Here is a 12,767-nt window from a genome sequence, read left to right on the forward strand (position 1 = left end):
CTTAGTGCCCCTTACCCATTTAGCCCATCCCCCCTCCCACAACCCCTCCAGCAACCCTGTTTGTTCTCCATATTTATGAGTCTCTTCTGTTTTGCCCCCTCCCTGTTCATCCTTGTCTTTAATTGTCTTTTTGATTCTAGTCATTCTGAGAGGTATAAGGTGGTGTCTCATTTTGTTTTTTCTTTGAATTTTTCTGATGATTAGTGATGAGTATCTTTTCAGGTGTCTGTTGGACATCTGCATGTCTTCTTTGGAAAATGTCTATTTAGGTCCTCTGCCCACTTTTTAAATTGGATTGTTTGCTTATTTTTGGTGTTGAGTTGTGTAAGTTCTTTACATAATTTGGGTCTTTTTTTTTTTTACATAATTTGGATCTTAACCCTTTATTGGGTATATATCATTTGCAAATATATTCTCCTATTTAGTAGATTGCCTTTTTTCTTTGTTGATGGTTCTCTTTGATGTGCAAAAGCTTTTTAATTTGATGTAGTCTTATTAGTTTATTTTTGCTTTTCTTTCCCTTGCCTGAGGAGACATATTTAGAAACATGCTGCTATGACTGGTGTCAAAGAAATTACTGTGTGTTTTCTTCTGGGAGTTTTATGGTTTTGTGCCTTACTTTAGGTCTTTAATCCATTTTGAGTTTATTTTTGTGAATGGTGTGAGAAAGTAGGCCAATTTTTATTCTTTTTCATGTAGCTGTCCAGTTTTCCAGCACTATTTATTGAAGAGTCTGCCTTTTCCCCAGTGTATATTCTTGCCTCCTTTGTCATAGATTAATTGACAATGTAAGTATGGGTTTATTTCTGGTCTCTGGATTATGTTCTGTTGATCTAGGTGTCTCTTTTTGTTCCAGTACCATACTGTTTTGATTACTACAGCTTTGCACCATATTTTGAAACCTGGAATTGTGATACTTCCAGTTTTGTTCTTCTTTCTCAACATTGCTTTGGCTGAGGTCTTTTGTGCTTCCATAAAAATTTTAATATTATTTGTTCTATTTATGTGAAAAATGCTGTTGAATTTTTGACAGGGATTTCATTGAATGTGTAGATTGTTTTGGGTAGTATGAAAAATTTAATAATATTGATTCCTCCAATCCATGACCATGGAATCTTGCATTAGTTTGTGTCATCTTCAACTTCTTTTGTCAGTGCTCTAGTTTTCAGAGTACAGGTCTTTCACCTTGGTTAAGTTTATTCCTAGGTATTTTATTATTTTTTGGTGCAATTGTAAATGGAGTTGTTTTATTAATTTCTCTTTATTCTACTTCATTGTTAGTGTACACAGGCACAAGAAAATTTTGCATATTAATTTTATATCATGCAACTTTACTGAATTCTGCACATTTACTGAATAATTACTTCTAATAGTTTTTTTTGTGGAGTCTTTAGGCTTTTCTATATATAGTATCATGTCCTCTGCAAATAGTAACTGTTTTACTTCTTCCTAACCAATTTGAATTTCTTTTATTACTTTTTCTTGTCTAATCGCTGTGGCTAGAATTTCTAGTACTAAGTTGAATAAAAGTGGTGAGAGTGGACATTCTTGTATTTTTCCTGATCTGAGAGGAAAAGTGCTGTTTTTCACCATTGGGTCTGATGTTAGCTGTGGGTTTTTCATATGTGACCTTTATTATGTTGAGGTATGTTCCCTCTAAACCCACTTTGTTGAGATTTATCATAAAAGGTTATTGAATTTTGTCAAATACTTTTTCTGCATTTGACAAATGATCATATAATTTTATCCCTCATTTTGTTAATGTGGTGTATCCACGTTATTGAACCATCACTGCATCCCCAGAATAAATCCCACTTGATTGTGGTGGATGATCCTTTTCATATATTGTTGAATGTGATTTACTGATATTTATTGAGGATTTTGTATGTATGTTACTCAGAGATATTGACCTGCGGTTTTTGTTATGTAGTATGTTTATGTGGTTTTGGTCTTAAGGTGATGCTGGCTGCATAGAGTGTATTTGAAACTTTCCTCTTCTTTTATGTTTTGGAAGTTTGAGGAGAATAGGTATTAATTATACTTTAAATGTTTAGTAGAATTCTTGACCTTGACTTTTATTTTTTGGTAGTTTTTTGAGTACTAATTTAATTTCATTACTAGTTATTGGTGTGTCCAGATTTTCTATTTCTTGTTTTGTTAAATTGTTTTTTTAAAGAAAGAGAGAGTTTACATGAGCAGGGGAGAGGGGCAGAGGGAGGAAGGGAGGGAGAGAAAGAGAAAGAGAGAGAGAGAGAGAGAAAGAGAGAGAGAGAGAGAGAATCTCAAGCAGGCTCCATGCTCAGTGCAGAACCCAACATGGGGCTTGATCCCATGACCCTGGAATCACAACCCAAGCCAAAATTAAGAGTTGCTCAACTAACTGAGATGCCCCTAAATTTTCTATTTCTTCTTGGTTCACTTTTGCAAGATTGTATGTTTCTAAGAATTTATATATTTTTTTCTGGATTATCCAATTTGTTGGCATATAATTTTTCATAGTAGTCTCTTATAATCCTTTGTATTTCTGTGGTGTCAATTGTTATTTATGCTCTTTCATTCTGATTTTATTTATTTGAGTCCTCTCTCTTTTTTTCTTAATGAGTCTGGCTAAAGATTTATCAATTTTGTTTATCTTTTCAAAGAACAAGCAAGCTCTTGATTTCATTGATCTCTTCTGTTTTTTTTTGTTTGTTAAATTTTTTATTTATTTCTACTCTGATCTTTATTCTTTCCTTCCTTCAACTAACCTTGATCTTTGTTCTTGCAAGCTGAAGTGGGTGCAAACTGGCAGTGGGAGGGAGAGGGGAGAGTCCCAGAGCTCTTTGCACAGAGTGCAGAGCTGAAACTGAAGTGGATGAAGGTCATGTTGTCCCAGGGCACTCCATGTACAGGGTATCTAAAGCAAGGCAGGGCATGGGCTGGAGGTTCCCAGGGCACTTTGTGCAGGGGTTGTTCTTGTGGGGTGGCTGGAGCTAAAGCAGGTGTGAGCTGGGAGGTCCCAGGGCATTCTGAACTGGGAGTGCCCCCATAAATCCATCTATAGTCAAGGTGGTATGGGCCTGGTGTGTTCCCCAGGTGCTTTGCACCTATGTCAGTTGGGCAAGATGGTTGGAGCTGTAGAGAGCATGGACCAGGGGTGCCCTGGTGTGGCTTTGGCCACCTTGGTGGGATTACTGGGGATGTCATGGGCTAGGAGCCTGGGACTCACTGAGGTAGTAGACCAGCTAGGGCACCCAGGCCCCTTTCCTGTCCATGCTATCAATGTAGAAAGAGGGTGCAAATTGTGGTGCTTGCCAGCCCCTCCAACCCAAAGGAGTTTTAGTAACTTCCCTGCCATGAGGCAAGATTCTAAGGCTAGTTCTTTTATATTCTAGCTGCTCCTTTAAACCACAGCTTTTTATCTGTGCCAATAGGGTCCAGGGCTGGTATGGGCCAAGGACCCAGATCTCACTGAGAAAATTGTCAGCTGTGGTATCAGGATCCTGCTTTTGCCTATGCTATCAAGGTGGAGGGGATATGTTAACTGTGGTGCTTGCCAGCCCCTCTGACCCATAGAGAGTTCCAACAGCTCTCCTAGTATTTGGCGGAGTTCTAGAACTGCATCTTTTATATTTTAGTTGCTCTTTTAAATTGCATCTTTCCCCCCTGTGATTTCAGGGCAGATGAATCCGCTCATGGTCCCTCGGTCCTATCCCTCCCTACTGGAGCATCAAGGGTGGAAGTTTCCTTTGCTACCATGTCTCCACCTCTCTTGTGATTCTCTTTATGGTCTTTCTGTCTTTCATTGTGTAGAAGCCATTCACTCAGTACTCAGTTCTTCAGGAGGAATTTCTCTATAAATAGATGTATATTTGGTGTGTCCATGGAAGGAGGAGAATTCAGGGTCTTCGTAAGTTGCCACTTGGGACTGGAGCCCTTCAAAATTCTTTTTTTTAGTGATTGTTAGCATACTAGGAAACAGAGATGAGGGCTTAAGTGTAGAAGAAGAAGAGTTAAGTCAAATGCTCTTTGGGTTTCTTATCAGCATTGCATTATAGATACTCTTTCTCTCCTGTTTCGTTTGGACTAAGAACAAACTATGTTTTCACACTGGATAGGAAACTAAGAAAGTAAACAATTTAGAGGACAAAGAGAGAGCTATGGCTACTTATATTCCTAATAATGTAACAGCATTTGAATAATTTTGCTGGTTATTTTCTGTTTGGTGCAGAACAAAGTCTATAGATTTAAAATGAGAAGCTCTCTTTTTAATCAGATCTACTCCAGCAACTTTTTAATGCTAGGCAATTATAAGCCTCCTTAGGTATCACATTATAATTTCCAAAGTGAGTTTATTATTTATATAATGATTGTTGGAATTATGTTTTGTAATTTACTTAAATTTTTTTCTTTCAGCTTCTAGAGGTGCTCCATTTGCTTGTTATGATGAAGTAAACTCAAGAGGAGATAGATATGGAAACTGTGGCCGAAACCATTGTAGTTATGCGTATGTATTTAGAAAATTATAATTTTGTTTGGGATGTTGGTTATATATTGCCAAGATCCTAGAATGTATATGATAATATATCTTATATCTTATTATATGGCAGTTTATCACACATTTCTTTGTTTCATGATCTGAGCTGAACAGTATTACCCATTGCCTACAAATAACATGTGTTCAGTGCCTATAATGTTATAACAACGATATTTATAGTGAGAATTATTTATCCTGTTTTACTAATGAGAGAATTGAAAACCAGTGATAATTTGCTCAAATTTCAGAAGCTAATATCAGACAGATCAGGGCTGTCAGGTTGCAAATATCATTATTTTTTCCCTTGCCACTTCGCCTCACAAAACAAAAAGAGTCACATCATACATAAGTCACTGTGCTCAAAAAATTTGCTGAGAGAAAATTATTGAGACCTGGAGTTAAATTAGTAAGACACTTTTTAAAAAAACTTAGGTATATCAGCAATCTATGTTATTTCAGTAAAAAGAGAATATTTTTTCTGCCTTATGCTTCTAGTCATCTTCTATGTGGAAAATTAGTTTGTGCTTGGCCACACAAAGAATTAGTGTCACGTGCAAATTTATCTGTGATTTACACACATGTACGGGAAGAAATGTGTGTATCTACATATCGGAACCAAAACAAGGCAAATAAAAATCCATGGACAACAATTGACAGTCCTGAAGAAAGAGATGATACATTTGTAGAAGATGGATCTGTGTGTGGTCCTGATATGGTAATTAGAACAACAACACTTAAAGTGTTTTAAGAATTTTTTTGAACATACACCAAACAATTCATTTTTAAACAGACTTATTGAGATATTATTTACCATAAAAGTTACCCATGATGTGTACAAATATTTGCTTTTGATTAATGTATGGAATTGTACAGCCATCACCACATCCAGTTTTAGAACATAGCATTACTTCCCCAAATTTCCCTCTTTCCCATCTTTCCCCATAAGCAGCACATCCTGTTTTCCCAGATACTAACATCTAACCATAATATGGTACATTTGTTATAATCAGTGAACTAATGTTGGTACATTCTTATTAAATAAATTCCATACTTCATTCAGATTTCTTTTACCTAAAGTCTTTTCCAGGATTCCACTCAGGATACCACATTACAATTATTAGTTATGTATCCTTAGGCTTCTCTTGACAGTTTCTCATAGTTTCTTTGTTTTTGATGACCTTGACAGTTGAGGAGAACTGGTCAGATACTCAGTAGAATGTCCCTCAAATTAAGATTTGTCTGATGTTTCTCTTATGATTAGGCTTGGGAGGAAGACCACAGAGGTAAAGTGCCTTTTCACCATATCATTATCAAATGTACATAACTTGTTGATGTTAACCTTGATGGCCTGCCTGATGTAATGTTTGTCAGATTTCTCACTGTAAAATTACTCTTTATTTCCCTTTCCATGTTGTCCTTCCTTGAAAGAAGTTACTGTGCATAGTCCATATTTCAGGAGTAGGAAGTTATGTTTCACCTTGGGGGCTCAATAGCTTGTCTATTTTTCTCCATTTATTTATTCAATCATTTATTTGTAAGATTATAGACTCACGGATATTTATGTTATAGTCTGGGTTATAAACCAGTGCTACTGTATTTCTTTCATCGTTCAACTTTTTCTAGCTTTGGCCATTGGGAGTTCTTTTAGTTGACTCATGTGTCTCTTTGATGAACTCCTAACATTTTGAGGGTTTTTTTTTGTTGTTGTTCTTTTTGAATGCTTCCTTACTTTCTGGAATCACAAGATGTTCATTCATATTGCATGTTTCCTACCCCAGTTTCTAAAATCAGCCATTCTCTAAGAAGCCCTGGTTCATCTGAATGGGAAATGGTATTTAGAAAACAAGATCTAGGTATTAATTGTGCTTTTTGCTACTGGAGTGTCACTGCTTCTGGTCCCATCAACAGACAGAGCTAGGAAATCTATATCTTTATAATATTCATGTCTATGTAAACATATAGATAAATACACATGAATATATGGTATATGTATACATGTATATATATTCACACTTACACTCATTATATGGGTGTGTGTGTATATATATATGTATATATATATATATTTCTATATATACCTACATTAAAAAGAATGAGGTCAAAATTATACTTCCAAATTGAATCCACAATATAAGGTTCATTCTAGCCTCCTACCTTTTCATATTTGTGATTGTTTTCAAAAAACCAAACAAAAGAAATAAAAAATATTTTATTCAAGAATTATTTGGGTTAATTCATTTTTCCTACGTGATGTGGTTAGATTATTTATTTGAAAACAGTACACTTTGGGATTTTCCCCTGTCCTTGTTCATTTTATTTTAGTTATTGATATGTGAAATATAAAGCAATTTTTAAGATTCAGAACTATATATGATTATACTCAGAGAATTATTATCTTTTTATCCTTCTACTCCATTCCCATTGCTACAAACTTTCTATCCCATTCCCATTACTCTCCCCTACTCCCAATAGAAAAACAATTAGTTTTTATTATTTGTTTCTATTATCTTAGTTTTTATTTAATTTCTAGTTATCTTACCTTTTAGTTTTTGCACAGTGGAGTTGATACGTGCATTTTTTATATCTCTTTTATTAAACAAAAATTAGTATACTATATATGATTTTGCACTTTTTGCTTAACACATTTTGTTGGAATTAATCAGCTTTAGAGTGCTTCCTTATTATTTTATATTTTCTGGCTGAATTTTATTTGATTTATTAAAATTAATGCAATTTTAAATTATGAAAAAATACACATATCAAAATGACTTGAAAATAGAGAAGAGGAAAAAGAGGAAAAAAGCATTCATACTATCATCACGTAGAGATAAATTCTCTGTATTTCAGAACACTTATTTCTAGTATTTTTAGTGATTATAATATGTTTTCACTGTTTTAATAATACAAAATTAATAAAAATGTAAATTATAAAGGTAATATATCTTTGAATAATTTTTGAAATGGCAAAAAATATGAAGAAGGATAACCATTACACAGAATCCGTTTACTTAGAATTAGCCACAGTTATTGGTGGTCTTTTTTTTCAATTAAACTTTTTATTTTGAAATAATTACACTTTAATGGAAAGTAAAAATAGTTCAGAGAGGCCTTGCCTATCTTTCACCTAGATTGTCTTAATGTCTTTAACCTGTATGATATAAAAAACAGGAAATTGACTTTGGTATAAACCTTATTTAGATTTCATCTCTTTTTATATGAGTGTGTGTGTGTGTGTGTGTGTGTGTGTGTGTGTGTGTATGTGTGTAGTTCTGTGCCATTCTATAGCATGTGTATATTCATGGAACCACCACTACAATCAAGATACAGAACTGTTCCATCACAAAAAGGGAACTGTCTTATGGCTTTACTTTGTATTCATACCTCTCCCCTGTATCCCTAATCCCTCATTCTAATCAATTCTATATCTCTATAATTCTGTCATTTGGAGAATGTTATAATAATAGAATCACGTAGTAACCTGTAGAGATTAGTTTTTGTCAGCCAGGGTAATATCCTTGGGATCTATTTAGGAGGATGCATGTGTCAATAGTTTCTTCATATTTAGTGCTGAGTAATATTCCATTGTATAAATGTACCACAGTTTGCTTAACTATTCATTCTTAACCATTAAGAGTATTTGGGTTTTTCCAGTTTTCATCTATTACAAATAAAATTGCTATTGACATTTGTGTATAGGTTTTGTGTGGATGTAAGTTTTCATTTCCTGGAGTACAATTGCTGAGCCATGTGGCCAATGTGTAAGTTCCTAAGGAATTGCAAATTTATTTTCCAGAGGGTTGTACCTTTTTACATACCCATCAGCAATATATGAGAGATCCAATTCCTCTGCATCTTCACCAGCATTTGGTATAAACAATAATTTTTATTTTAGCCATAATAATAGATGGATAGTGATATCTCATTGTGGTTTTAAGTTGCATTTTCTTAATGGCTAATGATGTATATCTTTTCATGTGTTTATTTGTCATTTGTATATCACTGTCAATAAAATGTCTCCTGAAGTCCTTTTTGCATTTTCTGGTTGGATTTTTTTAAGTTTATTTATTTTTGCAAGAGAGAGAGTGAGTGAGGGAGGGGAAGAGAGAGTGTGAGACAGAGAATCGCAAATAGACTCTGCATGGTCAGCACAGAGCCTGACTCAGAGCTTGAGCCCATGAATCACAAGATCATGACTTGAGCCGAAATTGAGTTGGATGCTTAACTGACTGAGCCACCAAGGTGCCCAGTTTTTTTTTTTTTTTTTTTTTTGGTCAAGTTTTGAGATTTCTATACTGGATGCTAGTTTTTTTTATCAGTTATGTGGCTTATAAATATTTTCTTTTAATCTGTAGCTTAATTTTCATCCTCTTCACATGGGCTTTCACACTTTCAAGTCAACTCAAAAAGCGCTTTGCCTAGTCCTAGATACCCAAAGTTTTCTCCTATGTGTTTTTCTAAATGTTCTTTATCTTGAGTAAATTTTTGAATAAGGTGTGAGATTTAGGTCAAGATTTAGGTTAAGATTGTGGATAATGCATTATGGTTCTGCAGAGAAACAGAATAGTGTGTGTGTGTATTTACAGAGACAGAGGAATGGCTTATTTCAAGGAATTAGGTCATTTAACTGTGGGCGGTTGGCAAATTTGAAATCTATAGGGCAGGCAGGCAGTCTGGAAATTCAGTTAAGAGTTGATATTACAGTGTTGAGTCTGAATTCTGCAGAGCAGCAGGATGGAAACCCTGATTGGTTTCTGTGTTGCAATCAGGAGAATAATTCTTTATTGGGAAAACGTCAGTCTTTGCTCGTAAGGCCTTCAACTGATTAGATAGATCCCACCCACATTATGTAAGGTAATTTGCTTTACTCAGTGTCTCCTGACTTAAATGTTAATTGCATCTAAAAATACCTTTCACACACACAAAAAATAAATAAATAAAAAAAATAAAAAAATAATAAAAAAAATAAAAATACCTTTCACATCAAACAACTGTGCGTCATACTTGACATGTAAAATTAGCCACCACAGTTGTGTAATTGCTCTGGTACCATTTGTGGAAAAAACTACACTTCATTCATTACATTGCTTTGCACTTTTGTTCAGAAACTATTGATCATACTTATGTGGGTATATTTCTGGGGTTTTATTGGTTTTATGTTCCTCTACCAATAACACAGTGTTGATTACGTTAGCTATATAAGAAACCTTATTTTGTGGTAGAGTGATTCCTTTCATTTTATTCTGTCAAGATTGTTTTAGGTATTCTATCACTTGTATTTACCAATATAATTTTAGAGTAAGCTTCTTTTTTTCTTACAAGCCAGCCTTGCTGAAATTTTAATAGAAATTGCATTAAACTTATATCAATTTATAGAGAATTGACATCTTGGTAACACTGGAACTTCCAACCCATGAACTTGGAATATTTCTCCATTTATTAAAGCTTTCTTTGATTACTTCTATCATCATTTTGCATTCTTCAAAAAACCAATCCGGTACATTATTTAAGTGTATACATATTTTTTTCATTTTCTTTTGAATGATTGTAATTATTAGAACTTTTTTTTATATAGTTGACACACAACGTTCCATTAATTTCAGGTGTACAACTTAGGGATTCAACTTCTTTTTATGTTATGCTATGATCACCACAAGTGTAGCTATCATCTGTCACCCTACAATGCTCTTACAGTACTACTGACTATAGTCCCTGTGCTGCACCTTTTATTCCATGACTTGTTCATTCCATAACCAGAAGCCTATATCTCTCATTCCCTTTCACCCATTTTGCTCATCCCCCCCACTTCCCTTGTCAACCATCAGTTTGTTCTCTGTATTTGTAGGCTGATTCTGCTTTTTTTGTTTGTTTACCCATTTTTGTTTTTTAGATTCCACATATGAGTAAAATCATATGATATTTGTCTTTCTCAGTCTGACTTCTTTCACTTAGCATAATACCCTCCAGCTCCATCCATATTGTCACAAATGGCAAGATCTCATCATTTCTTATGGCCGTGTAATATCAGAGCAGTACAGTACTGGCACAAAAATAGACACATAGATCAATAGAATAAAATAAAGAGCCTAGAAATAAATCCATGCTTGTGTGGTCAATTACTATATGACAAAGGAGGTAATAATATACAATGGGGGAAAAGACTGTCTCTTCAACAAATGGTGTTGGGAAAACTGGGCAGCTACATGCAAAAGAATGAAACTGAACCACTTTCTTACACCAGACACAAAAATAAATTCATAAGGTATTAAAGATCTAAATGTGAGACCTGAGACCATACAAATCTTAGGAGAGAACACAGGCAGCAATTTCTCTGACATAGAAACATTTTTCTAGAGATGTCTCCTAAAGCAAGAGAAACAAATGTAAAAATAAACTGTTGGGACTACATGAAACAAAAAACACTTTTGCACAGTGAAAGAAATTCTTTTGTGCTTTTAAACATTGGTTTCCTCATGTTCATTGTTAGTTTATAGAAATGCCATTACTTTGTGTGTGTGTATCTTGCATCCTGTAATGTTGCTGAACTAACATACTAGTTCCAGGATTTTTTTTTCAGAGTTTCTTTGGGATTTTCTACATAGACAAATCATGTAACTTGGAAATATAGACAATATTGTTTCTTCCTCATCATTCTATATACTTTTAATTTCTTTTTATTGCTTTACTGCCATGGCTAAAACTTCTAGTGCAGTATTGAATATAAATGACCAAAGTGGACATCCTTGCCTTGTTCCTGATCTTAGGGAGGAAAGTGTTAGGGCTTTACATCACTAAACATGATGTTATTTGTAGTTTTGTTTTGTTTTCTTTTTGTAGATGTTCTTTATCATGTTGAACTAATTGTCCTCTACTGAGAGCTTTTATCCTGTGCCTTGGGTTTTTAATTTTTTTTAATTTTTGTCACATGTTTTTTTCTTTATCCTTTGATGTAGTCATATGATTTTTCTTCTTTACTTTGTTGATATGTTGGATTACACTGATAGATTTTTGAATGTTGAACCAGCCTTATATACCTGATATAAATTGTTCATGGTTTATAATTCTTTTTATACATTATTGGATTTAGTTTTCTAATATTTTGTTGAATAATTTCTGTATCTAAGTTCATGAGAGATATTGGTCTCTAGTTTTCTTTCTTTATACTGTGTTTATCTGATACTGAATATATTATATGAATTCATAAAATGAGTTTGGGAAGTACCCCCTTCTTTTCTATTTTCTGGAAGAGATTATTTAAAAAATACATTAATTGGTCTTGAAATGTTGGTTGAATTCTCCCCTGAAATAATCTAGGTCTGGAGTTTTCTAAGGAACTTTTAAATTATGAATTCAAAGTCAGTTGTTATAAGTATCTTCATGTTATCAATATCTTATTGGTGAATTTTGGTCATTCATGATTTTCTAAGAGTTGGTCCATTTCTTCTGAGTTTTTGAATTTATGTCTGTAAAGTTGTTCATGGTATTTCTTATCATCTCTTTTAATGTCTGAAGGATTGGGTAGTGATAACCTTGACTCAATTTCTAATACTGGTGATAATTCTCTCTTTTTATACTTCTCAGTCTTGGTAGATATTCATCAGTTTAATATGGGTTTTCAAAGAACAATATTTTTGTTTCATTGGTTTTCCACATCATTTTCCTATTTTCAGTTTCATTAATTTCTGCTCTTACTTTCTTTCCTTTTACCTTGGATTTATTTTCCTCTTCTCCAGTTTCTTGAGGTAGTAACTTAAATTATTGATTTAAGGCCTTTCCTCATTTTGAATTTAAGCATCTTGTGCTATAAATTTCTGTCTCAGCACTGCTTTAGCTGTACCCCACATATTTTGGTATGCTATAGTTTCATTTCCTTTCAGTTCTATGTGTTATTTACTTCCTTTGGGAGTTCTTCTTTGACATGTGAATTATTTAGAAGTGTGGTGCTTCCTGAAGGGATAGGAGGAGTTTCCCCAGGCCAAGCAACAGCACGTCTCTCAGGGAGGAGGGGTGTATTAGAATCCTCCATTTGGTCCCTCCATCCTTTTCACCCCTACAGTTACTTTTATGTGTCTGGGTAGAGAAAGGACTCTCAGATCACTAGGATCTGAGAAGATCAAAAAAGCTTGCTGGGTTCATTTGTTTGTTATGTTTGCATCTCTCCTTCCGGTTGTACCCATCCACCCTGGTTCATCTAGACATGGTAGTGGCTTTCCTGGTTTGGCTGCTTGCTCTGTTTAGGCTCCTTCTCCAATAT

General features: G+C 34.2%; 1 protein-coding gene across 4 annotated transcripts in view; it reads left to right on the forward strand.

The window, feature by feature from the left end:
* LOC132691800 (disintegrin and metalloproteinase domain-containing protein 5-like) overlaps nt 1-12,767 on the forward strand; it is a 134,351-nt gene that overhangs the window by 95,736 nt on the left and 25,848 nt on the right. For all 4 annotated transcript variants that reach the window (XM_078445527.2, XM_078445528.2, XM_078445529.2 and 1 more), the window contains 2 exons: nt 4,396-4,486; nt 5,012-5,231. In XM_078445527.2, coding sequence (XP_078301653.1) covers nt 4,396-4,486; nt 5,012-5,231 — 311 coding nt within the window. The remainder of the gene's footprint in view (nt 1-4,395; nt 4,487-5,011; nt 5,232-12,767) is intronic.

The sequence above is a fragment of the Panthera onca genome, chromosome B1, assembly GCF_046562875.1.
Source record: "Panthera onca isolate mPanOnc1 chromosome B1, mPanOnc1 haplotype 2, whole genome shotgun sequence".
Taxonomy (NCBI): domain Eukaryota; kingdom Metazoa; phylum Chordata; class Mammalia; order Carnivora; family Felidae; genus Panthera; species Panthera onca.